General features: G+C 26.1%; 1 protein-coding gene and 1 non-coding gene across 3 annotated transcripts; one reads left to right on the forward strand and one right to left on the reverse strand.

Annotated features, from left to right (window-relative positions):
- Positions 1-2,113: 2,113 nt before the first annotated feature.
- Positions 2,114-2,232, forward strand: LOC132918763 (5S ribosomal RNA). The gene has a single exon (XR_009660558.1). It is a non-coding gene; the product is annotated as a 5S ribosomal RNA (ribosomal RNA).
- A 2,915-nt stretch (positions 2,233-5,147) lies between these two features.
- LOC132931727 (calcium-transporting ATPase type 2C member 1) lies at positions 5,148-26,733 on the reverse strand. 2 transcript variants are annotated; one of them, XM_060997687.1, is made up of 21 exons: positions 26,162-26,733; positions 22,727-22,789; positions 19,217-19,273; positions 13,609-13,809; positions 12,401-12,490; positions 11,943-12,040; positions 11,125-11,233; positions 10,671-11,032; positions 10,488-10,612; positions 10,321-10,418; positions 9,979-10,074; positions 9,793-9,882; positions 9,615-9,719; positions 9,391-9,547; positions 9,142-9,312; positions 8,923-9,071; positions 7,479-7,831; positions 7,258-7,405; positions 6,838-6,933; positions 6,607-6,748; positions 5,148-6,542 (listed from the first exon to the last, which is right to left on the reverse strand). In XM_060997687.1, exons 1-21 carry the CDS (start codon positions 26,534-26,536, stop codon positions 6,418-6,420), a joined length of 3,210 nt encoding a protein of 1,069 aa, XP_060853670.1. In that variant the 5' UTR covers positions 26,537-26,733; the 3' UTR covers positions 5,148-6,417. The 2 variants fall into 2 exon arrangements, with proteins under 2 accessions (XP_060853670.1, XP_060853671.1); XM_060997688.1 differs by lacking the exons at positions 19,217-19,273; positions 22,727-22,789; positions 26,162-26,733 and adding an exon at positions 13,885-14,189.
- Between the last annotated feature and the right edge of the window lie 1,014 nt (positions 26,734-27,747).

Raw genomic sequence — 27,747 nt, forward strand, 5'->3', positions numbered from 1 at the left:
ATTCGGGAATTTTAGAACAGATACTGTATTGATAACAATTTAGGTTTTAAAGCGGGGAAAAACTAATAAACGACAAAGCACACAGCAAAATTATTACCGATGCCTAGATAGACCTAGAATGCTAATATGCCTCCTGGCCTGTCGCCAAAGGTGCTACCGGAGGTGGAGTAGAACAAGCGCTGCTTACGAATTGCGTGTCGTATAAAAAGGTATAAAAAAAAAGTATAAAAAGGTATAATACCATAATTGCGTCCCTAAAATATAAAAAAAAATATCGACTCGGGACGCATCTAGTATAACCCCCAAAAATACCAGCGACGCAATAATTCGTATGTAGCCACGAAAAGTTGTTCTTCACCCCGGTTTGGTCCACAAGCCGCGGTCTTAAGATGGCACTACTGCAGCTAGTAGTTTACTTTTGTTTTGTTTTTTTTTTGTGACATAATAAATAACGTTGTACTTTACTCTAAGTCTCTAATCGTCTAATGACAAATCTCTAAACCACGTGTGTGATTTTTTTGTGTGGGCATTAGATACTATGCACTGAGTAGTGACTAGTGAGTCACCCGTCCACAAATCGTGACCGGCCGGCACACCGCGGAGCAATAGATCACCTTCCGTCGTAGTCGCGACAATATAAACATTTGTTTAAAAAAATACTACTTATACTTTATACTACTTTAAGAAGTTCCCTTACTAGTGCTTTTAATTCCTGTAAGCTAATACGTGGTGTACTGGTGTCCGTTATTTAAATGGGTATAAAACCTTCTGTTAAGGAGAGGAAGTGTTCAATTTCGGTGTTAATCCTTTAAAAACAAAAAAATCAAATCTAAACTTTTATATGATAATAATTTTAACACATCTTTAAAACTATATTTTATTCCAAGTCTTCAAATATATAAAAAATTAAATTGTTTAAAACCACTATAAAAAACAACATATTTTACATTAATTTGAATATTTTTTTATTTTTCTCGTAATTAATTATAAAACAAGATAATTGTAACAAAAAAAAAAAATTATAGCCACACATTTTATTTTTGTAATCCTTAGGCACAATACGGCCCCGTATTATGCAACAGTAAGCAACACAGTTTTAGTGAGTAATGTCCACAATTTATATTATACTGATGAACATGATAATTGCAATATTTATTTATTATTTTTACTATTGTAGTCAATAACATCAAGCTGTTATAATCATTATAAATTTTAAGTTTTATCACGTAAATTTAAAATATTTTATGTTGTATTATTTTTTTTATCCCGAAACATAATTTTTTTTTTTGACATATTTTAGAAAAATTACCATTTTTATTCTAGTAACATTAGTTAAAATACGGACCCATATAATATATGCAATAGGACTTAAATTTTAGGGCCCCAATTACATGTCTGGGGGGGAGGAGGTGCGCAGGCACACCCGGAACCCGCCGTACGAACGCCAATGCTAGTAGGTAGGTAACTCGTGGGTACTTCGACAAAATATTTTACCAATACCGGCAATATCGATAGTAATATAGTATATTAAATTAGTATTGGGTATAAGCAGTGGCGTGTCCAGAACTGGATGGGCCACAAAAGTTAAGTTCAGAATGGTTTTATCCCTCCTCATATTATAATTTGATCTATTTAAGTTTTAGTATTTTTATTCTAAATGACTAATTTTAATATTTTTATAATAAATGGTAGCTTACCTTTTATTAAAACATAAACTCTTTAAATATTCAAATCTTACATTTTTATTAAAATACCTAACCTAATAAAAACAATTTTTTTCTTACTATAAATCATATTTTCATTTTTCATTGAGCATCGGACTTATACTAGTCTAGTACTTATATAAAAATGTGGGTGGGCACTTGACTACCAGGACCACCCCCTAAACCCGCTACTGGGTATAAATAAATAAGTAGGTAAGTATCTATGTTTTACTGTAAAATCAAAATTCAATTTATACATTATACAACTATGTTTAGTGTAGTGTTTGCTTTTTAGTATTTTTTAAAAATATTGAAACTTAACTGAATTCAGTTTTCGTCTTATACTACCACCAAAAAATTTAAACATTTGATTACGGTAATTAATTACTATTATTTTCTATGACGACCTCGCCAACGACCATACCACGTTGAATACACCAGTTCTCGTCCGATCACTGAAGTTAAGCAACGTCGGGCGTAGTTAGTACTTGGATGGGTGACCGCTTGGGAACACTACGTGCCGTTGGCTTTTTTTATTTCTGATAAATCAATATTCATTGCCAATTTTAACTTAAAAAAACATTAAGATATTTTATCTTTGTCAAGTTTTTTTAAAATTTTTTAATTACACAATATGAAAATATTTTTACCTAACCTAACCCATTAAGCCGTAAGGAACTTTTCTAGGTTCAAATATATAATATATATTATGCTTAATTTATAACTGTGTACAAGTTAAAATAATCACACTGCATTATACTTTAAACTATAGGCTATATATATATTACATTATTACGCACAACAAAACATTCGACGTACGAATTTTTTCGTACGTTTCCACCACGAACGGCGTCTACGTTCAGTGGTGGTTCCGTGATTGGTGCCGGTTATCGGATCTGAATAAACGTGCACATCATAGGCCGGTTTTGTTGCATTTTCGACCTCTGCCACTATAACTTTCATTCCAATACACTCAATTTCGGCTGTTCCGGTTTCACCAATAAACGTAACGTGAATGTTCGGCATCGAACTCCACGGTTTTTTCCTCGGTAGACGAGTGAAGTCTGCACGCTTCGCGGCGTCCGGTTTGGTCGAGTCCGCAGATATTAGCTGCGTCTCGACCGATGATGATGACGGTGATCGGACCTTCAACGCATCACCTGCACCAGACATCAGTGCAATATTGGGAACCGATCCATATAACTTTGACATCGAATCGAAGAATTCACGGCATACTTTTTGGGGCTCGCCATCATTTGCAAGTGAATCGAGTAATTTGGCTGAATTCGACAGCATCGCTGGGCAGGCGATAAATTTACGTTATAACAATATATATTCAGAACAGAATAATAAGTTATTCGACGTAGGTATATTGTTTGTAATATAATAAGTAATAACACTGTAACAATAAACTGTACGACCGAAATAAATAATACTGTTGTTATGTAGGTATTTCAACATTGCACATATTATATAATTATCAATATTAGCAGCCAGCAATATGTGCTATATAGTTTTTAATGTTTTTATATCAGAAGAACAGTTTAATTCAAATATAAAAAAATAATGCTACTAAATAATGAATTAAAAACAATACATAGGAAATCTCACAATGTCAAATTTAGAGCAACATTCAGCTATAGATTACTTATTATAAGTATTTTTGTGGGTCATCAATACAAACAGTAAAAATGTTCATTATACCAACAAATTATACTTATACAGCTCGTTATATTATTTCACCAAATAGCAGAAACCACCCGATCAAAATTTACAAAAGTAGACGAATTAATATCTATAGTCCAAAAGATATTTTTAAAAGCTCCCACCCGTATCGATATATTTAAAAATATGTACCCCGCTGAACTAAATATTTAGTTCAGTGAAGTACCCGGAATCCGGATTTAAGCCTCTCTCCACAACCAATTGTAACCAGATGGGGAACTTGGTTAAATGCGTTAATTATTATGTTCTTTTGAATTTGAAAATTTAAAAATGCATGTTATCATAAATTGTAATCAAGATGATTAATATTTTTTTATTTTTTTTTAGCTTTTTTATTTATATTTTAAATTTTAAATTTTAATACCTATCTTTTTTTTTTTAAATTTTACTTTTTAAAATATAATTTGTTTCATTAGAAACTCATAGATATGGATATATTCTATAAATAAATATTAATAAATAAACTTTTATATGATAATAATTTTAACACATCTTAAAAACTATATTTTATTCCAAGTCTTCAAATATATAAAAAATTAAATTGTTTAAAACCGCTGTAAAAAACAACTTATTTTACATTAATTTGAATATTTTTTTATTTTTCTCGTATTTAATTATAAAACAAGACAATTGTAACAAAAAAAAAAATTATAGCCACACATTTTATTTTTGTAATCCTTAGGCACAATACGGCCCCGTATTATGCAACAGTAAGCAACACAGTTTTAGTGAGTAATGTCCACAATTTATATTATACTGATGAAAATGATAATTGCAATATTTATTTATTATTTTTACTATTGTAGTCAATAACATCTAGCTGTTATAATCATAATAAATTTTAAGTTTTATCACGTAAATTTAAAATATTTTATGTTGTATTATTTTTTTTATCCCGAAACATAATTTTTTTTTTTACGACATATTTTAGAAAAATTACCATTTTTATTTTCGTAACATTAGTTAAAATACGGACCCATATAGTTATAATATTTTCTGCTTGACAGTGGATAAAATCAGGAGATATAAAGCATGGTGGCTTTTAGGGCTTTTAAGAGTTAGGAGGCCCCCTCAAACGCAGAAATTAAGTTATTAATTAGTACTAGAAGCTAATGAAAAAAGAAATAATAATATAATTATCTTACTATTTATAGTTATTTAAAATAATAACATTGTATACTTAAAAATGAACTTGTCAAGCCTTCGTTTGATTAAAAAAATATAATTTCTGTCTTTTTTTTTGATAAAAGTACCTACTGTGATCTCCCTCCCCAAGTTGGTGTAGGTGTCTTGTATGTCTAAATATGACGTTGTGGTCCACAGATTTTCCTAAACAACTAGTTTGTACACAGTTGTGCTGTAATAATAAATAATAACTATAATAAGTAATGAGTAACGACTAATGAATCATAATTAGGTAATGAATAATAAATATCAATTGAATTTATCAATTTATGGATATGACAATTTGCACAACAGATGTTTACTGTTTAGTCCATTTAAATTTTTAATTTTGTTTTACTGATAAATCGTACACAAGATTATTATTACATTTATTTTATCTATTGAAATATTTGAAACTACTATACCAAAATGGTGACCCTTGTCGTACCTATAAGTTATGTCTTCAACACTACTTGAATTAATGTCAAATTTAAGGCAGTCTCAAGAAAAGATGCTTTCCTTTTGTTCATTAAAAATAAAAAAAAACACATCGCATAATTATTTTTTATACATAGGCAGTCTATATATTTGTATAAACAAATAACAAATAATTCAAAAATTGTTTATACAGTTATTTTCTCTGTTATCAATAAGAAAATAAACAAGTAGATATATGAAAAGTCAAGAAAATTATATTTTATCAACAAATAATTTTTTATTAAAAAAAAAAAATGTGCATAAAAAAAATGTACTCCATCTATTGATTATAAATTAAATTATTTTAAGTAAGTAGTGTCAAATAATACAACATGAATATTAATAAATATGATGTTTAAAAAAAAATTGACCAATAGCATTATCTTACTTTTCATATGTGAAACTTAAATTAATTATACATGACAAATTTATAACACAATATTATATTGTATTTCTTTTACTCATTTTTTGAATACAAATATCAACATTTAACTTTTATTTTTGTTCTATAAGTATTAAGTATATTATATTTAATAAAAACTAGTAACAAGCAGGCAAATTTAATAAATATACTGATATACTGATATGTAAACAATGAATAGCTTCAGGAGACCTGATGATTTAATATTAAAAAATAATATCTATCCACCAGTATAATTATTAAACTTTTCATAATTATTATATTATATATAATATAAAAAGTGATTAAACAACAATTATTATACTTAATATCTACTATACATTATAAAAAAATTAAATACTTTTTAATTTCTAAGTTAAACAAATGAATACTAAAAAATTCACGTATTTTGTTTTATATTTTTTACAAAACAATCATAAAGTTAATTTTCAGTAACTAATTATACAATTGCTTGATTAAAACATTTTTATAGAAACAGTTTTTTAAAAAAAAAACAAGAAAACATGTTTAATTAAAATTCTAAGCATACAAATACATTTATTCATAAAAATATATAAATTTACAAATTAAACAAAAGTGGATTTTTTTGTATAACATATTATAATTGTAGTAAATAATAAAATTAAGATATTAAATAACCAATAGATAACACTGGATTCACCTATAGTAATATTAATAATAATAAATATTTAAGTCAATAAAAGAAGAAAGGAACTAAAATATGCAAATACATAACCTAAAAAAACATGAGATTTATATTGCATCAATAAATATAAAAAAAAAAAAATACAAATATAGTGTATATTATTTGTATATTTTATATTTTATTATGACTATTCGATTGTCATTTAATTTATAATTGGGTATTATTATTATAATTGTTTTAATACCATTTATGATGTAACTAAGTTTAGTAGTTGCAAATTATTACACAAAAGCCATTTGTTTCTTAGGTGCTCTAGTTAGCCTCTTTTGTAAATGTCGCTCGAAGAATTTTTTTATTTCTGACACAATGAAAACACTTGATGTTAATCCCAATAATAGTAAAATATCTAAATTTGGAAAAAAATTTTTTAATTTTTTAACTTTATAATTGTAAAAGATGATTGCTTTTACCATATAAAGTAAGTGCTTCTGTCTGAAATACACTTTGTAATGGGGGAAAGTATATCACTAACATTTGGCCAACAACAGAAAGTGTAACAGCAACAAGAAACATTTTGTTAGAAAACAACCCAATAGTAAATACCGATTTTGTCTGTAAACATGATGTATGTGATTAAATAGCAATATAGATAATAGAATCAATCAATTTAATAATATTATAAAATTTTAAAATCATCAAACCTGTGAACGGCAGCTAAGAGCATTAAACATATCAAAGAAAACAAAACAGGTAAATGTCATTGTAGTGTCTCTCTTAGACACATCATTGTCACTCATCTGAAATAATTTTACAAAATAATTAAATTTAATTAACTATTAAGTCTTGGAAATTTATAATTAATATGTAAAATATTGATTTTATTTAATTTAATTTTTCTAATATTTTATACACAGAACATTTAAATTAAATATAAAAGCAATATTTATGAACAGGATTTTTACATAATTTAATTTTGTAGTAGTTAATTATTTGTAAAAATAACTGAGTATAATGAAATTATTGATTAAGTAGATTAAGTAGAGTATTAAGTAGAGTTGATTATGTAATTAATTCACAAAACCCGTAACAAATTAAATTAAGTTTCAAAAATAAAAACTTACTTCTCGTTTAAACACCCAAAGGGTTCCAACAATTATAATTGATGCTGAAAAAAGAACATTTAATACAAGCGTTTTTGTTATCATCGGTGTTTTAACATTCCGAGGACCTTGTTTTACAACATCTTTATCAACTGGTTCTACCGCAAGACTGAAAAAGGTTAATAGTAGAATTTTTAAGAAAAATAATAAGTTCCAAATAACTTAATAAATGAAATAGCTACCTTTGGGCAGGTGGACCATCCATAATAATATTAATCCATAATATTTGCATGGCATTTAATGGATTTGGTATTCTAAAAATTGTTGCTAAAGCAATTAAAGATAATGCAGCTATACTAGTACTGAGTTGAAATTTCACAAAATTTCGAATGTTGAAAAATATTCCTTTCCCTTCTTCAATAGCTGCCACAATTGTTTGGAAATCATCATCAACTAATATCATGTCAGATGCTTCTTTACAAACGTCTGTTCCATTTTTACCCATAGCTATCCCAATGTCAGCTTTTTTTAATGCAACACTATCATTCACTCCATCACCAGTCATTCCAACAACATTACCATTTGCTTGCAATGCCTAAATTATATAAATGTGAATTGAATAATGAATTTAGTTTAATTTTGTTTTCCTAGTATTATTATAAGCTAATTTTAAATGTATAATATTTTGCTAATACTTTTGAAACATTGATGTTTTGTGTTTTAAATTAACTAAAATGTTTAAATATGGTAAGAATTAAAAATGTATTACTGAAAAAGTATTAAGGCATTCACATAAAGACAATATAAAACTGTTTCATTTTAGTATTTTAAATTGAATAAAGAACTGATAAATAATAGCTTAAATTTAGTAAATTGTAATTTTAAATAAACTGGGAAGTCACTTTACTGAATAGCAGGTTTCAAATATACCTTGTCATAAAATACATCACTGCACGAATAAAACCCTATTGCATTTATTTCTAAGAATATTTTATCATTATTCATATAAATATAAGTAAATAATTTTTATTTTAGTAACTTTAGGTTAAATTATTTGTTGTAAAAACCACATATTATATAGTATTATAAAATTATATCATATATCTATTATTGTTAATTGTTATGAACTTATGACTTATGAGTTAATACCAATGTATTGAATAGTATTAAATATTAATATATTCATAGAATAAATAGCTTAAAATTACTTATATTTTTTAAATTTTATCATTTTTTAAATTACAACAAAATATTACAAATAGTTCACACTTATTATAAATTATGTAGCTTTATATTAAACTTTATATTTTTATTTCAGTCAGAATAAATTATAAAACATCTCGTAACCTATGTTCAAGCTATAAGGTCATAGTTAAAAACTTTATAAGTGTATAAAATACTGTCACATTGTATTTTTAAATTTTTAGATGAATAACTTATTGTGAGGAACCTAATGTTTAAAAAATAAACTAAAAAATCTCAAATATTTATAAATAGCTTAAAACAAGCAAAAAATATTAAAATATTTAGAAGATTACTATGTGAAAATGTCAAGAAACTATTGTTATTAATTTTTAAGTAATACAATTTATCAGTATTTCTTTTACAAATATTTTAAATAAAATCAATAATAACATAAAAAGATGAAGTGTAATCAAATATTAATGGTAATATAGTATTAGATACCTTGATTATTGTTAATTTGTGACGAGGTGTAACACGATAAAAAACAGATACATTGTTTACCATTGCTTTTAGTTGATGATCAGACATATTATCAATTTGTTGGCCAGACATGGTCTGTCCATGAATCATGTCTAAGCCAATCATGCTTCCTATAATATTATAAAATAAAGATTAAAATATTGTTTTATTATTTATTTGTTAATGTTATATGAAACATACCGATAGCAACTGCAGTTTCTTGAGCATCTCCAGTTACTAATTTTACTTTAACTCCACAATTATATAACTGTTCTATAGATTCTCTAACAAATGGTTTTGGTGGATCACAAATTCCCACTAATCCCAAATAGACCAAATCTTGTAAAGAATCACCTTTAGCTAATGCAATGACTATAGAAATGTGTTAAAGTTAAATAGAAGTATGACAATTTAAAAGATATGTAACTATAATACAGCCTCAAAACAAACCTCGAAGTCCTTTTCTGCCAATTTCATATGCTTCAGTAAATATTTCTTGTTCTTTTTTACTACTCAATAATAGTCTTTCATTTCCACTAGAATATTTTGTACATTGTTTCAAGACTTTTTCTAATGCCCCTTTGACAAAATAAATTTCTTCTTTAACCTATAAATATCAGTAAAATAATAAAAATACTTATATGAATGAAATTTAATGTATTGCAAAAACTTACATCATCATATTTATTAACACATTTCACAGCCATAAGTTTTTGTTCAGAACTAAATGGATATTCTTGAAGTTTTAAGTATTTATCACTAATACCATACATTCTATTCTACATTCAAAAATGAAAAAATTGTAATAAAAATAATAATAATAAATAACATAAAATTTAACTTTTTAAACACCTTCATAGCAACTGCTAAAAGAGCCCCTTCAGTAGGCTGTCCCTGTAATGTATCTCCATTGATAGTTGCATTATTACAAATAACTCCAACCTGTATAAAAAATATACATATATATATAATTTTTACAAAAAACAATCTGTAAAAATATTGAGACAATTTAAATTATTAAAAAAATACAATACATACTTCTAATAAATTATATATAGCTTGCTTAGCTTGGTCTGAAGAGAATGATTTAAGTAAATGAACTTCACCTTGATCGTTGTAACCAGTTCCGGAAACCTAGATCATTAAATTAATATTTTATATATATATTGAAGTTTAATAATACATATTTTATATACAGATAGTCATTATTGTAATTCATGTTTAAATATAGTAAAATCCTGTTAATGAGTGTCATTAAAACATATTAGCCTTGTACAATTATCAAATTTTTACTGCATTAATGTGTAATAATTTTTTATTATCAGTTTAAATTAAAAAATATTTATCATTAAACAAAAATAAAAATATTTTGTAACTTACATCAGCATAATATCCATCTGAAGTAATAATTGTAGTTACAGTCATTTCATTATTGGTTATAGTACCAGTTTTATCAGAGCATATTATATTAACACATCCTATTAAAACAAAATAAATATATATAGCAATAACAAATTAGAAATTATTAATTAAAGTTAAAAAATTACCTAAGGTTTCAACAGTTGGTAATTTTTTTACAATAGCTTTTCTATTAGCCATACGCATTACACCAAGAGCCAAAGTCACAGTTACAACTATAGGCAAGCCTTCTGGTATTGCAGCTACAGCCAAACTAAAGCAATAAAAACAAAAATTGTAAAAAATGAATTTATTTGTTGACTTTTTTTTACCTAACACCAATTGTAAACATATCTAAAATAGGTCGGCCCTGAATCCATCCAAGCATCATTATTAAACCAATAATAAAGAAAGAATACACTGATAACTGAGTACCCAGAATATCCATGCTATTCTGCAAAGGGGTTTTTGGTGCTTCTTCACTTTGCATTAATTTGAAAAGTTCACCAAACTCTGATTTTTCTCCAGTATTTACCACAACTCCTTTGCCATTTCCACACCGTACTAATGTACCCATAAATGCTATATTTTTCATTGATGTATGACTCACAGGATTCAAAACTAATTCTGTGGTTTTCATGCATGGTTCTGTTTCACCAGTAAAACTACTTTCGTCTACAGCTAAATCAATAGCCTATAAAAAAAATCCAATAACGATATTATTAACAAAAACAACTATGATCTATATTTAATATTTTATTTTTATATATTACACTTTAGTTTTACCTCAAACAGTCTAATGTCAGCAGGGACTCTATCACCAGTGCTCAAATAAACAATATCCCCCGGTACCAATGATCTTGCAAACATAGATTCTAATTGCTCCTCTCGAAGGCTAAAAAGTAAAAAAAAAAATGTCATGTTATTAGTAAATTTTATTTTAGAAACAGATAATGATAATCATGTAACAATGTAACATTATCAGTGACAAAATAAGATAAACTAAATTGATGTTTAAATTTGAATAACAATTAACATTATTAGTAGAAATAAATCTCATTATTCAAATTGTAGATAACAAACAAAACATTTTTTTTTTGTGAACTATTCAATTATAACATAAAATATATTACTAACATATTAAATAATAAGTAAAATAATAGCACATAATAGACAAAAAATAACAAAATTAAAAATAGTTATCGATAAGTATGAGATATTTCTCATATTATGAACATGACAGGGTGTATTCCAAAAACCTGCTATACCGATAGAATATAAAATCTTGATAGGAAGGTAATTGAGTTAGTATTTGTTTCTGTATAATTGTAAACGAATTAAAAATATTCAAAGAGTTTAGATAAATATTAATTTTAATTAATAATCAAAATTAGTTTTTTTTCGATATTTATATCAAATTTGTTATTTTAAAATTAAATATTTTATTGATTATTATTCTTCAAATATAAATGGAGATAGACACTATTTTATTGTCTCTTATGACTTCTTCTTCATTAAATATTATGAATTAAATATATTTAATAAATAATTTTCTAAAAATGATGACAAATAATGACTCAATATATTTTTATTTAAATACTAACCATCGACATGTAGGTGGTACTAGTTTAGTCAATGCTTCTAATGACTTTTCAGACCTATATTCTTGTATAAAAGCCACAGTAACAACAATGATAATGGCCTGTAACAAATATTATAGGAATTTAAATAATAGCACAATTTAACTATTTTTATTTGAAAAAAAAATTAAGACAAAAAATTTAATGATTTTAAGTTAAAAATACTTTTTAAGTATAGTTCACAATATTAGAATTATTCACTAAGTCCTAATAACTATTCTGTAAACAATCAATGATCAAAATATTTACAAAAAAAACATTAACAATTTAAAATGTTTACCTGCCTTTAAAAATATTATTTCAGACCAAAAAAATTACTTGTCCAAAATTTACTTTTTTCTTAATTCATAATTTTGAGAAAAAAATAAGATCATTCTTAAATTATCTATTAATAATGACTTAATTTTTTAAGTAATACATACTGTAGTAATACTGAAGGCATCATCAAATTGTTTCATACATACACTCACGACAGCTGAAGCTAACAAAAGGAGTATCAATGGATTTCTAAACTGAAAAAAATAAGAATACTTACTATTAATATTCAAATTCATAAATGTTTTTTAAAACTTTATATATATAAAATATAAATATATATCATATTTAATACCGTATAAAGGTGTAAAGTTGTATAGATTAACTATTATAAACTAAAATTAACTTACAAGGTTATTAGAATATGCAATTATTTAAAAAAAAAAAAACAAAATTATACAATAAAAATGATTTATGAACATAAAATTCATTCTAATGCATTTTAAATTGCCTGTAAAAATGTAGTAACTTTAGTTTCATTATAAATAAACTATAAAAAGATATGGTCGATATGGATGTAAATAATTGTTAATGGATTACTAAGAAAAATCAAAATATACAAATACAACATTGTTGAATTTCCAAATAATATACTATTTGGATAATAAAGTTGTACTTGAAATATTGTATATATTTTAGTAAATTTAATAATTATTTTTAGTATTTTTTACTTGAAAAAAACCAATTACAAATACATTTCTTGGGGTTGCCAGATTTTGAAAACTGGGACATCATATTGAATTACCTTCTTTTTTTTTTAGATAAATCTTTATACAATATTAAAGTTATTTTCTCTCAGCTTCCATGCTTCCATTTACTGAGACAAACTTAATGACTGGCTGGGACACAGGGACATGCCGTTAAAACCAAAACAAATGGTAATCCTATATTATTTCTTTAACAAATTGATACATATTATAATTATTTTTTGATTAAGTTGTATGCTATTCAGAGTATCAATAGTACCTAATACTTTATATTCTACCAATTCTTTTAATCTTTTTTAAAATGTATTAATTTTAATAATTTTAACCTACATTAATATTTAACAAAAAACAATTATTAAATATTAAATTTAAACCAACATTGAGTACTATTAACATGCATTTTTCTTATTAAAAAACTATTGAACCCTAGGTCCTGAAATGTTACCTTAGGTATTTAATAGTATACTTATACAGTTATACACATATTGTTCTTAAACAAAAAAATTATTAAAAACTTTCAACTTCTCTTCTTATAAAAGTTGTTTTTTCAAAGCTAAACACTTGCAGATATAATCTGAGTCCTAAGCATTAATAATATAATGTATTACCTGTTCAATATATTTTTTCCATAACGGATCTCCTTTATGAACAGAAAATTCATTGTATCCTGTTATCTGCCTTCTAAATTCACATTCTTTCCAAGATAATCCGCACCTAAAACCAACTCTTAATCTGGACACTACATCTTCAGCACTTATTGCACTTGCTTCTTTTGTAGTAAGCCACATCTTTTCGTGTTCTGCTATCATCTAAAATAAAATAAATGATTTTTTTTAATTACTCAGGTAACTGGTGTTTTTAAAAATTAATGTCGAGGCACATACAAAATTTGAACCTGATGGACTATTATGTGATTCATGAATTAAAAGAGAATGTAAAGATTCATTGCTAATTTTTTTAACAATTTTGTACTTAGAGTTCATTATACCAATATTAAATATTGTTATACGCAAATTACTACTTATAACTGTGAGTAAAATAACATATTAGAAAATTAAAAAAAAAAAATGATAAGGAAGTAATTAAACTAAATCATGTTTGAAGAGGTGAATTCTATACATTAAAATTAAAAGACATTTTAAATATAATTAGCTACACACTAACGAATTTCACGGTTTACTTTATATACAATATTATATTATTTTTGATTTGCCCACATAGATTATAAAATGCCTTATCAACGTTATCAACGTGTTAACATAATATTTGTGCAGTATCACGAAAATAACAGACCTACCAACATTTAGCTGACAATTGTTAAGTAAATTTTTAATGAATATAGTAAAGTTATTGTATGTTGGAACTTGGAAATCAGCACTCGACGATCGGCAGCATCATCATTCTTAAAGTACGTCGTTTAAATGAGTAATAACATTTTATTATTACATCGTTATACTAAATATTTTTAAATTATTCGATGTAGCATTATATTGACTATCGATATTTGAGACACCCATGATGACGATATAATACACACGTCACACAAAATAACAGCCAATTGAGACTAACAAAAATATTTAATAATAATACCTATTATATGGAAAATAAAAAATGTATTACATACCTACCAGTTAGGTGATAATAGGAGGTACCTACTACCTATAATACTGGTATACGAACATACGGATTGTGCTAAAACTAATACGAATCATACTATAGTAACATTAGTAACTATATAGTATAGTTCATGCGACTACCAGCTAGATACTGTAACAATTATCGAAGGTACGATTAAGCCAAATAACCTCCCACTCGGGTCCGACAGAAGAGGTTTGAAAATGTTTATTGCTTATATTATAGCCAATAATTAATAACGCGTTGATCTTATATTTTTATGATAAATAATAGTAATATACTGCAATATAACGTAATAATGGCAATACCACCTATTTTTTAAACAATACCAGTACCTAGTGCCTTTATCTTACAGTATATTTTTAATTAAATTATTTCATAGATTTTTAGCAGTACCTAAAAAACACTAAACAGTTGTACTACTATCACTTCCAAATTTGAGTCCAATATCAACAAAGTTAGTTGGTTCCTAAATTAGTTATTAATTATTATTTTTCTTTATTCCTTCTAGATGTATACTTAAATGAGTTAAATGTATGAATTTTAGAATTGTCATTGTACTTATGACTAAGTATTTTTATTTTTTATCAAACATTGACAATATATAAAAAAATTATATTTACCTATTAGTATTATATGTAATAATTAATAATTATTATGTCCTTTTGTACTTACTAAATAATAATAAATACATAAATTACAGTAAATTGTTAAAAAGAGCACATAACATAAAATATGCGTAATACCCATGACGTATCCATGACCTACCTATATATTATATAGTACATTACATTACCACAGAATAGTAGCATGCACGTGGCCCTCCCTAGTCCCTGTATGCGCTTGTAAACTTCCCGAAGACCTTTGTGTACGAAGACAAACTACGAGCGTAACTAATACCACCACCAAGGCGTTGATACCCAGCAACAGACACAGTAATAATGTAATTTGCAGCCTTTAAACGGCCCTTTTCGTGGCCATTCAACGCAGATATTACTTATTAGGCCCATGCCTTAGGGTATGTCACCTAAATATTGAAGGTATTTCGTCAGCTAAGAGTGAAATTTTATCAAAACTTATGAGAGAGGAAAAAGTAGATGTTATTTTTGCCATACGATAAATAAATAAACCACAGAATACTAGGTATAATGTATAAATACCAAGGTATGCGTAACCCTAAGTCATAAACAACAAAAAAAAGAACCCCGATTTTAAAATGTTTTTCAAATAATTGGGACTTAGTAATGGAGGTCAGGAGGTATATATAGTGTGATTTAGCTAATAGGTATCTAATGTTTAATGAATAATGATGATAGAATCTCGATATTACTTCCTAACTAACTTCTAACTTGATAAAATTTTAAAATTTAAAATAGTAGTGATGATGAGCACATCACACATTTTCAAACTATTAAATGTATCGATCCTCTCACAAACAAATAAAAAACAGCTGTAATTTGTTATTATACCGACAAATAATTTTAACAGACATTAATATTATTGGTATATCACAAATTCTGGAAACATAAACGGGACAATTTTTCAGTCATACACGGTGTTATTTCAGAGGGTTGACCGAGGGGATTTTTAAGCCTTCCCATTTGGAGAAAAATATATAGGTATGCGATATTTTTACTTATCTCTATTATATATTTCTATGGCAAATTTACGATGCCCCCGGGATAGAAGATCTGAAATAAACACTATTCAAACGCATGTTTTTATAAAAGTTTTGCTGTACATTATTCCACTTTTCATCCAAATTAAAATTATATTATTTGTTTTGTGTCATTTGTTTAATTATTTAATTCCTTTTTTTCTTATTTAACCATATATAAAATGTTTGAGATAATAATATAATAGTAAATATAAATATTTTAATAATAATAAAAATAAAAACTCATGATGTATAATATATATATTGGTATAATATACAGAACTTTTAGACTTTTAGTTCACGAGGTCCAAGGTGCATATATATACCGAGTAATTAGTAGGTATATTCAGTATTTACTAGCTACTATTGAGGCGTATAAAAATTTGATTCAATTTTTTAATTATACCTATTTTTAGATTGTTATAATTATACACAATCATCATAGCGTCACTGCATAAAATTAACAAAAGTCCTAAAATCCATCAGTTAAAACAAAATTATCTATTTACATACCATTAATAACTATAGGAATAGGACATAAGTATATCTACATAAGTTATTAAGTAAGATACCCACTTATGCCTCTATATACACTAATATTATTTACAAAATTAGCAATCATTAAAAAGTTATGCTTTAACTCATATATATATATAGGTAGTGTTCCTATTATTTAGGGTAACTTATTTTACATATAGTTTCACTTGTAAATAATTCCTAAGAATTTAATATGACTACCTATTTGTATAATATAATATATTATAGTGAATAAAATGATTTCTAGTTTTGTAATGGTGCACGCCATGATTTTTATTATAGTAATGACATTTTAAAATATACTTATTATATAGTAAAATCTTATCATAATTGTCGAAGTTCAAACGTTAATGCGACTAAATTATTATAAATGCTATAACAATAATAAATGGTTGTACACGAACGATAAGAGTATAAAAACTGATCATATATTATTAATTTGTACATCTGCAATAGTGCAATTTAAACCATTATAATGACCTCTATCCAATAAAGTAATTATTTTTTTATCGTTTATGTATAAAAACTGATTAATATTGTACCTGATATTACATTATCCAAATTTCGTAAAATTATTATTATTTTAATGTTAGTTATAATTTTATAAAATAAATTGGAACTATTTTTTATTAGTCAACAATCATTATTCATTAAGTACTTAGAGTAATTTTCCTTCTAACTCGTATATATATATTTGATTGTATTACCTACTCAAGAAAATAAATCGTTATATTATATTACCTGATTGTTTAATTTAAAATACATAAGCAATTTAAAATTGTTAATTTTCCTAAGTAAGAATTTTAGTTTAATCACAGTTACTTTGTAAACAATTCAAGTAATTCAAATAAACAAAACAAAATTTGGTGAATTATATTTCATTAATATTATTCAAATTAATGAATTTTTTGAATATCTAGCCTTAGTTAAAAATCAATTTATTTAATAAATTATTTTGATTGTGTGAAGCAGAACAAAAACATACTATAAATAATTAATGAGTAATTATAGCATTATATTCAACTATACTGTCTATATTGTCAGTTTATTATTATATATTATATTATTATTATTGACTTTACTACAGACTGCAGAGTGGATTATAACACCGTTTATCACTGCGATGCAATTTTTTCTATATTTGATCACACACATTATTTATTACTCTTTTATAAACTTATTAATTTAAAAATTTTTTTCTAGATATTCAAATTTTAGTGGTTTAAAGGATTAGTATAAAAAAATATTTATGATTAGTTTATGAATTCCCAATAAAATATTATCATAATATTCTATTAGGTATATACATTTAATTTTAATATATTAAAAAAAATGTCGATTGACACTTGACAATTGTTAATTTGTATGTAATAATATGTAATAAGTATGTTATACACTCGTTGATTAAAGCAGTTAAGTATAATTTTATATTGAATTTTAAATTTAGATATACATTAAATAAATGTGGAATCATTTAATATTGAATTACAGAAGTTGTTTTGAAAAAAAATCATGTTTACCTATACAGTGTCCTGCACATTATAATATTCGTATAAGATATTGCAATTCTGCAATGGCATTATAATAATTTCACGTTATTTCATTGGTTATTGAATGTAAAATATACCTAAATAATGACCAATAAACTATATATTTTCCATATACATATTGTTTTCTTTTATTTCGCTGTGTCTTATTCAATAATTTTAACCAAGTTAGACATTACTCATTACATTATAAAGTTATTATAGCTCTCTGATCCGAGTTGATAGAAAAATCAATAACATTAGATAATAGATACCCAAACCAAAACATATTCAATTAACTTTTATTTCATAAGATAAATGATAATTATTTATATATTATTATTATTTATGTATAGTTTCATTTATTTAGTCATAGACTTTAGTGTTAGTACTTAGTAGTTACAGTGAAAAATTTAGTCATGGACGATTAATAAAAAAAGCCATACACACTTCGTTTTATTTAAATAACTTGAATGGGTGTGTTTGAGGTGTGATGTAATTTTAAATTTAAAAATGATGTTAAATCATTGCATGAAATTAAATATACAGCATAGTTTATTTTGAACGGAGGCTATTAGTTATTATTAGTTATTACTAAATGCATACGTCCTTTTTAATAAATACTTTAAATTAGAATTTTTAAATATTTAAAAATAATTACATTGTCCGCTTGGTTAGGAATTCAAAAATTATCAATGATTTTAAAGACCATGATATCCATTTAACAAATATATTATATGTAAATACTAAATATATAATTTAATTAAAATTAGATACCCAAAATATCCAAATTAAATTACATAATATACTGTTTGTCTATACGTATAAAATATTTAATATAAATTTAAATAAAATACTAACCTTATCGTTTTCAATCTTTTGCTCTTTCTTACTCATATTTTTAACACCGTTATTTACCTAAAATATATACATTTTTATGATTATTAATATAAATAAATGTATATTGATAAAATAAAATTATGTATTTTAAGATTAAGTGTCGTATATAAGACTCAGAATACTTGATTAAATTTAATTAGTTTATAATAAACTATTTAATATTCTCATACTTAAATATATTTGTATACGTGATTGTCGTGATTACGTGACAATGGTGAAAAATATTCATCATTGACAAGCTGACATATTGACATATTATCAGGATATGACAATACATTTTTAGGGTAAAAATTATATCTTACCGACAAAATATTAAGTATCAATTAAAGTAAATAGTATACATATACATTATATAAGTCAAAAATTAAATTGGTGTATCTAATATCTATACCCGATACTAAAAAAAAAAAATAATTGATATTGATAAATACAGCAGTTGAGTGAGATGAGTTTAGTATATTATATACCTGCATATGAATATAAATATTAGCAAAATGAAACAAAAATAATATGAAATAATGTAAAAAAAACTATGAGTACAGATGAGAAGGAATTCAATCTTAGGTATATAATATCTTAAGCCAATTAATAATTGCGTAGAGTGGCTATATTTTATTTTATATGCACCCCCATTGCGTATACTCGAATAGACACACATCATATCTAAAAATGGAAATCAGCTAATAGTTACTAGTGCGTGGTGTAAATATAAAACAAAAACAAGAAAAATACCTTTACAAATACGATATAATACTCAAATAATAAAATAAAACTTTAAAAAAATGCACTTAAAAATTATTTTTAACTTAATGTTGAATATAAGTGATTAAATCATTTAAATCTATTTCTATTATTTAAATGTACCTATGTAATTTAAAAATTGGTATTATTGTGGTTTATGTATGCTTTAAATAAAACTCCTTATCTATATATTGAGTATACTATAGGTACTCATATTTATCTATTTATTTAATATAAACGGACGCGAGTTCTAAAAAATTATAATAATATTAGCATTGTGTGTGAAAAATAATACATAATACAATAAGTTATAACTTATAGTTTTTATTTAACAAGAGATTGAATATAAAAATAAAAAGTAAATATAGAATACAAATCGAATATAGTTTAAAAAAATAATAATACATTTTCAAATATAATCAAAGACAAAAGTATTACCTGCAGCCATAAAAAAGTTAGCAGGAGAGTTCTAGATATAATTTTTAGTTGATAAAAGTGGGTAAAAAGGTTTTGGATCTCTAGTATTAAGGCTATTAATTTTAAAACGGATTAAAGAGAGAATAATATATGTATTAATTATATAAAATATAATAACGAATATAAGGAATTTAAAATAAAATGATATGCTTAGAAAAAAATAATTTTTGGAAAATTTAAAATACAGATTTAATTACAATTTATCTAATATTAAATTTATATTATGACTTATTATGAGTGTTATGAATGTTATTATGACAATTTGTAAAAAATATAAATTAAATAGTCTACGTATAAAGATAGAAAGATTAAGTTGTTGTATCCTTATTATGCGTGGGAGTATTTTTTATTTTGGACTTCTTCATTCGAACTAATTTCGAAAAAATTTACTTTTTTAGTAGGGGAAATAAAAATGATATTTTTATATTCACTTTTTTTGCTCCTGTAATTCAGCAAACGGACTTATAAATTATAAGTTATAATAAATTTATATTATATCTATTTAAATGAGTAGGTAGTACATGATATGAACTACGCGTCTACACACGGTATCATCGGTACCATATGAGGGAACTGTTAAGTATTATACATTAATTAATAATAATATATATAAATTAATTAATTTGTCTTACAAAAAACTAAATACATTGTGGAGGAAATAAGGAAAAGGCGGTTCTTCTGGGTTAGACAAACATAGCAAAAAGACGACTCATTTATACACACGGTACAAAATTGTTTTTCAGAAGCAAGAAAACCAATACTTTATCGGTGTGATTTAGTTTAAGGTGGGAGAATCAGGTAATAAAAAATATGAAGCAGGATGTAGCGGACGCAGGATGGCGAGTTTTAGTAAAAGATAACTATAGGGAAAGATATAGCAGAGCATAAGTTTATTAGAATGGTCTTTAAAACGAAAAATCCGAAACAAATATAAATTAATTAATTATTATATATAATACAATATAAGTTCACGGTCGTAGTCAGGGGGGGGGTAAGGTTGACCTAAGTACAATAAAAATTAAAAATTCATAAAATAAATAAATAATAAAATAAAAATGTTTAAATTTATTTTTTTTTGATAATAGAAACACACAGATATATATATATGTTATCTATTTCTAGTCTAATATTTTTTTGAGATATAGTTTTTTCCTTATTTTTTGTATTACCTACAGTTTTTACTTGTTTTGTTTAATTTGCACTTTGAATTTTAATGTATATTTCAGTTTGAAAATGTTGACCCGGGAGAACTTATATATTTCCTACAGATAACCATAATGTTGATCCGGGAGAGTTTACACATTTACCTCAGGTAAACCTAATGTTGACCCGGGAAAGTTTACCATCGGGAGAATTTATTATTTTTAAAAATCGGAACAGTTTATCACCGCCCATATTTTGCTGGCTACGGTCTTGAATAAGTTATAAATTATCAAAATTTGTTATCATTGTTTATGTATATGTTATAGGCAAAGTATACAATTTGGGAATTTTTTACAATGCCCAGGCATTATATAAAATGGCCTTCGTATATTTTTCCCGTAACATATATATATATATATATATAAATATATTTAACAATGTTATACAAATAAAACAAATAGTGCAGTTTTGAAATGCTATTAAAAAAACATACGCAACTTACAGAAATGAGGTTTATTTTATTTGGTACATCATGGCCATCATACCATCTTATACATTAAGTTTTGAAAATGACATCAGAAAGATGATAACCCCCAGTAATATGATACATTGTTGAAAACGATTTTTGAAATTTGATGGCCCGCGCAGCTCATCCGACTTGAGCATTTGTGACTTCTTTCTATGAGACCACCTGAAAGAAAATGTTTTTAAACATCGGCCTCAAACCTTGGGGGAACTCAAAGATTGAATTCGGGAGAAAATCGCCGCTATACCCGTCAATATGTGCAAAAATGCGGCCGAAACTTCAAAAATCTACTTCAACAATGTATTGCTGCTGGAGGTCATCATCTTTCTGATGTCATTTTCAAAACTTAATGTACAAGATGGCATGATGTACCAAATAAAATAAACCTCATTTCTATAAGTTGCGTAGGTTTTTTTTTTTAATACTTTAATAGCATTTAAAAACTGCACTGTTTGTTTTGCTGCACTTTGTACAATTCACATAATTACTATCATAGTATATACACTACATGTGTACATCATACATTTATACATTAAAATTACAAGTTAAATTAAAATAATAGTTAAAAAGTTCAGTTAATTTACCTGCATTTGTGAAGTAACGCTAATGATGACTTCATTTTTTTTATTCATTTCATTTTCAATAACCTAAAATAAAAAAAATTTATTGAAATTCAAATGTTATCGTAATCTGCTAGATGCATAATACTAATTATTAATTAGTAATTGCCAATTATTACAAATTAAATACCGTAGATTGGGGTGACTTTGATAATGAGAGGCGATATTAAATTTGTTGGAATTATTTATTTAATCTTTTTATGTCGCTTCAGTATTTGTTTAATAATAATTAAAATTGCCTGTGTTTATTAGCAGTTATAATGTTATGATATAATCGTTGATACAATCATATCCATCTGTATTTTAATATTTGCTAACGTGCGTGTTGGTCATCAGTCATCACATTTTGTTAACTCACAAAAATATTGCCGCAAAGTAAGTAAAACATTATATTGTATGTACCTAATTATAATTTGATTGTTATTAATGTACCTAGTTCAAAAAATACGTATGCATGCATGGAACAAATCTGAACTGTTGTTAAAATTAAAAAAAAAAATTATCTATTTGAGTATAATATTATGATAGTATAAATAGTAAACATATATATATTATTATACGAAGATCAATCAAAATATAACTTGTATTGGATCATAAATTAACTCAAATGAATATTTTTCTATAAAAATTGGTAGCACCACTGTAGTTTAAGGAGTTTTTCTAAAGTTTTTCCCTCTGAAAAAAGAGCCATAGTCATTGTATTTGCTGTAAAAGTGATACTTATTATCTTTTTTGACAATCAAGGCGTTGTTTATTCAGTAATTATGCCAATAAAAGCAACGATCAATTTGGCTGCATATCTAATGTAACACAATCAAGAAACCAAAATAGGCGATAAAAGACTGACGACCAAGGAAACTGTCAAAAGCAATTGTGCTTCTTAAATTATCCGTGACAACGTATCTCCACTTTCAGTAAATATTACAAAGGACCTTCTTCGGTTATTCAAGTAGAAAATTTGGGAATATCCTCCCTACAGTTCTAATTTGTCATCTTATAATTTTCATAAGATCTGTTTCAGATTAGCTCAAAAGCGATACCATTCAGATGAACAAGTGAAAAATGTCAAAAGCGGCTAATGTTCACAAACGGGACTGGTGTTTTTCAAACAATGTATTTATAAACTAAGTCATTGATACCATAAATATAGTAACTTGTTTAGTGATAATGTCGTAAAACAATTTAAAAAGAATACTTTTCTATAAAATAATGTATTATGATAGTTTATTGGAGATAGATTAATAATGACAACGGATTGACTTTCATTTACATTCAAATATATTTTAATAAAAGTATTTTTTTTGCTAATTTATTATATAATACAAGGTTTTGTTTAAAAACTTTAAAAATTAAATTTGTTTTGTTTTAAAGAAAAATGTAATATAAGATATTAATTACAAACAAATCTGCTCATTTAAAAATCCTATCAAAGTTACTACAAGTACAACGATAGGTGTATTTTTTCTGTATTCAATAAACAGTAATATTTATTTTGCTGTAAAATTATGTATGTAATATATGTATAATATGGATAGTGTATAGGGTCTATAAATCTAATATAATAGGTATTATATTGTATAAATACATGATACACTACTATAGGTATCACTTTAAAAAGGCCACTGTTGTACACTGAAACGGAATGAAAACTGAATTGATCGATTATTATTCCATATTTCCATGTTCGATGTTCAAAAAAGATTAAACGTATAATGAGTCGAACAACGATAAAAATTGTACACTGAACAGTATGAGTTTATACGGCAAGTTCGTATTACACTGTTATGCTGTATACATTGTTCGTTGTTTGCATTGATATCAGTTTATGGATAAATAATATCGTAGTGTGAGATTAGCTTTAGATATAATATGTATTATGTAAATTGCATATGTTGTGAAAAATCAAACGTATGGCTAATAATAACGATGGGTTTTATATAGTTATATAAAGGATAACATATCATACATGATTACAAAAATACTTCTTAATATTTTATGGATACCTACACTTTAGAAGTTTAGACTTTGAAAAGTAAAAAAAAAATCAATGTTTTCAAAAAAAAAAAAAATTAATATTTAGAGTTTAATATGTATATGTTTACATGTTCGTATAAATAAATAACTAACTAACTTTCTAGTGATAACTGATAGTATTAAAGTACCAAAATAATATGTATAACATAATGGAAAATTGGAAATCCTAATTATTAATAATTTAAAATTAAGATATCAATTAAATAGGTAAATAATATAATACATATCAATACATATAAATGTTAATAATTGATAAATCTTTTATTATTTTATATAAGGAATTTTATAATTACGTTCACATTAAAGTTTTCCAATTTATTGAGAATTTAAAATATCATACCATGTGTTATTATTATATGTATGTATAAAAAGATTATATTGTATTTTAAAAAAGTGATAATCATAAGTATTGTGTGTATGTGTATTTAATATTTATGTACTCGTATATTGTATACATATTACATACCTAATAAATTTCCTGGAATAGTTAGTCATTGGCTTTAATTATTTTGTTATATATTTAATATTATGATAATAAATAACACATATTTAGTCGTTTAATTATTTTAAATGTCGTTTTTATTTTATAAACATATAATATATACATTTATTAAGACGTAATAATCTTAATGGACCATTTATTATTATTCATTAGCAGTATAGTATATTTTTTCATTACATTTTTCCAACTTACAAATTTATTTGCCAAAACTATAATTTTGTTACATTTAATTTAAAAAATAAATTAACAAACACATGATATTTTTATAATCATGCCTTAATATTATTACTACTAATTTTACCAAATATTTATTAAAAATTAAAAATATTCCTCCTCGAGCCCTGCTATATAATCCACTTGAGCAAAATCAAAATTTTAAAATTCATTGCACTAGAGTTTATTCTTCTACGACTTAAAAACGTCCTACTCAAACGTGATGTGAATCTGTTCTACTAATATATAATTTGCGTTTAACAGGTTCAATTTTGTGTTGTTATAGCTTAAATATTAGAATGGATTGCTTATAATCAAACTTAAAGGTATGAATACTATCTTTGTTCTGTCATTAGTTTTTACAATATTTTAATTTTTAATCCAGTTCTGAATGTATGTAAAAACATTGTAAAAACTAACGGTAGGACACGGATAAAGTTCTTACCTCGAAGACGTAAAAAAATAGGCCAAATCACTCTAATATCTAAATCAACAACACAAAAATGGAACCGGCCAACGCCGAAAATCGTCTATGTTGTCCGTTTGCAAGACGGAGACAACACATATGCGGGTGTGACGTCCTATTAAAGCAGTGTCAAGATAAAAAAAAAAAAAATTAAAAATGGTCTAAATTTTTTGACGAAACTCACTTCGGATACCTGTGCGGTGGCGGTCACCGCCTTCTCGTCAGTGGTCACTTGCAATGTCGCTACCGCAGCAGCCGCAGTAGTGACATCTTCGCTGGCGGTGGTCGCCGCAATAGAAATATTCTCGAAGGCGGTCGTCACCGCAGTCGCAATATTCTCGTCCGTAGTCGTCACCGAGGCAGGAATATTCTCGTCGGCGGCCGTCGTCGTCTCCGAGGGATTGATTACCGTGGTAGCCGTTACCTTCTCGGAGATGGTTCCGGTGGCTTCGTCGATGTAACAGGGCTCGGGCGAGGCGTCATCGGAAGTCTGCCGGTCGTTTTGCGCCTGTCCGTGCGGCGGTTCCCGTAGCGGCCGTGCAACCGGTGATGGTTCCATGTCGGTCGCGTGTTTGCGTCTGTCGGACTGTTGCTGTCGTCGACGGTCGGGCGAGCCGTTGCTGTGCGCGGTGCAGCGGCGGCGGCGCCACACTGTACGCGTTATTATAGCGGCGGGACGCGCACCGAAGACCACCGTTTGCGGTTTTGTTGTATGTTGTTGTTATGTTGATTCCCGAGGTGCGGTGGCTGTCCGCCACAAACTGCACGCGACTATACGTTACCGAGATTGGATGTAGTTGATGGGGAGGAGGGGGGTGCAATATAATATAAAATTATCCCCTCCATATCTACCCTCCAAAAAATTCATTTTGAACTCCGACTTGAGTATAATTTGGCTAGCGGCATTCAGAGGCGTAATGCCGCAATGTCAATGAAAAAATTGTTGGGATTTTTGAAGAACCATTTTTTTCAGTTCTATATTATAGCATCTTATGAACATGGACTATTACACTATCAGCGCAACTCCGTTCACCAATACTCTCTATTCTATAGTCACGTAATTAATAATGTCGATAAACGATTAATGACTGTACAATAGAATATAATTTATTAATATAAAATAATAAGTATAATTATAAATGACACGAGTTATAATGGTGACAATTTCAAAACCGGCGGTGTACCTACTTACAACTATCCAAGTCTTTCCCTCTAAATTAGGTACATTGTACATACTACAATATTAGTTACATTTATTAGTTATATTTATGGACTCGTTTTACAATTTTATATACATAATTAATATCTATTAAATTGTGGTTATAGTGTTTTATATTATTTATTTAATATATAAATATGTATTATAACGATAGGTAAATAATAATAATATTTATGGAAAAATAGTGTTTATTAAGTTTTGCTTATAGGTGTCGGCCGTCTAGCTTTATGTATTACTATATATTATACAATATACATATTCGATGTACATTATATTTTTGAAATTTTGTCACTTTTATTTTAGTAGTGAATGATAATTGGTGTTAGACTGTTAGATAAATATAAGTTATACCTATATAAAAATATAAAAATCTTACATAGTTACATGTATATTTTACTATTTTGTGTAAATTGTAAGTATAATAATTAATAATTTAACACTACCTACGGTCCATATCCACGGGTATTCATAGGAAAAATGTAAGGGGGCAAAATAAAATAATTCTCAAGCGTTAATTAAATGTTTAATGTTATGTCATATAAATGTATAAA

The sequence above is a fragment of the Rhopalosiphum padi genome, chromosome 1 (assembly GCF_020882245.1).
Source record: "Rhopalosiphum padi isolate XX-2018 chromosome 1, ASM2088224v1, whole genome shotgun sequence".
NCBI lineage: Eukaryota > Metazoa > Arthropoda > Insecta > Hemiptera > Aphididae > Rhopalosiphum > Rhopalosiphum padi.

Bases quoted from the DNA above. Each gene is read 5' to 3' on its own strand.
- LOC132931727 (XM_060997687.1), bottom strand. From the start codon at position 26,536: ATGGAACCATCACCGGTTGCACGGCCGCTACGGGAACCGCCGCACGGA. The intron at 11,033-11,124 runs GTAAAACTAAAG...TTTTTTTTATAG, and splicing joins CTGACATTAGACTGTTTGAG to GCTATTGATTTAGCTGTAGA. The intron at 7,406-7,478 runs GTAGCTATTTCA...AACCTTTTTCAG, and splicing joins GATGGTCCACCTGCCCAAAG to TCTTGCGGTAGAACCAGTTG.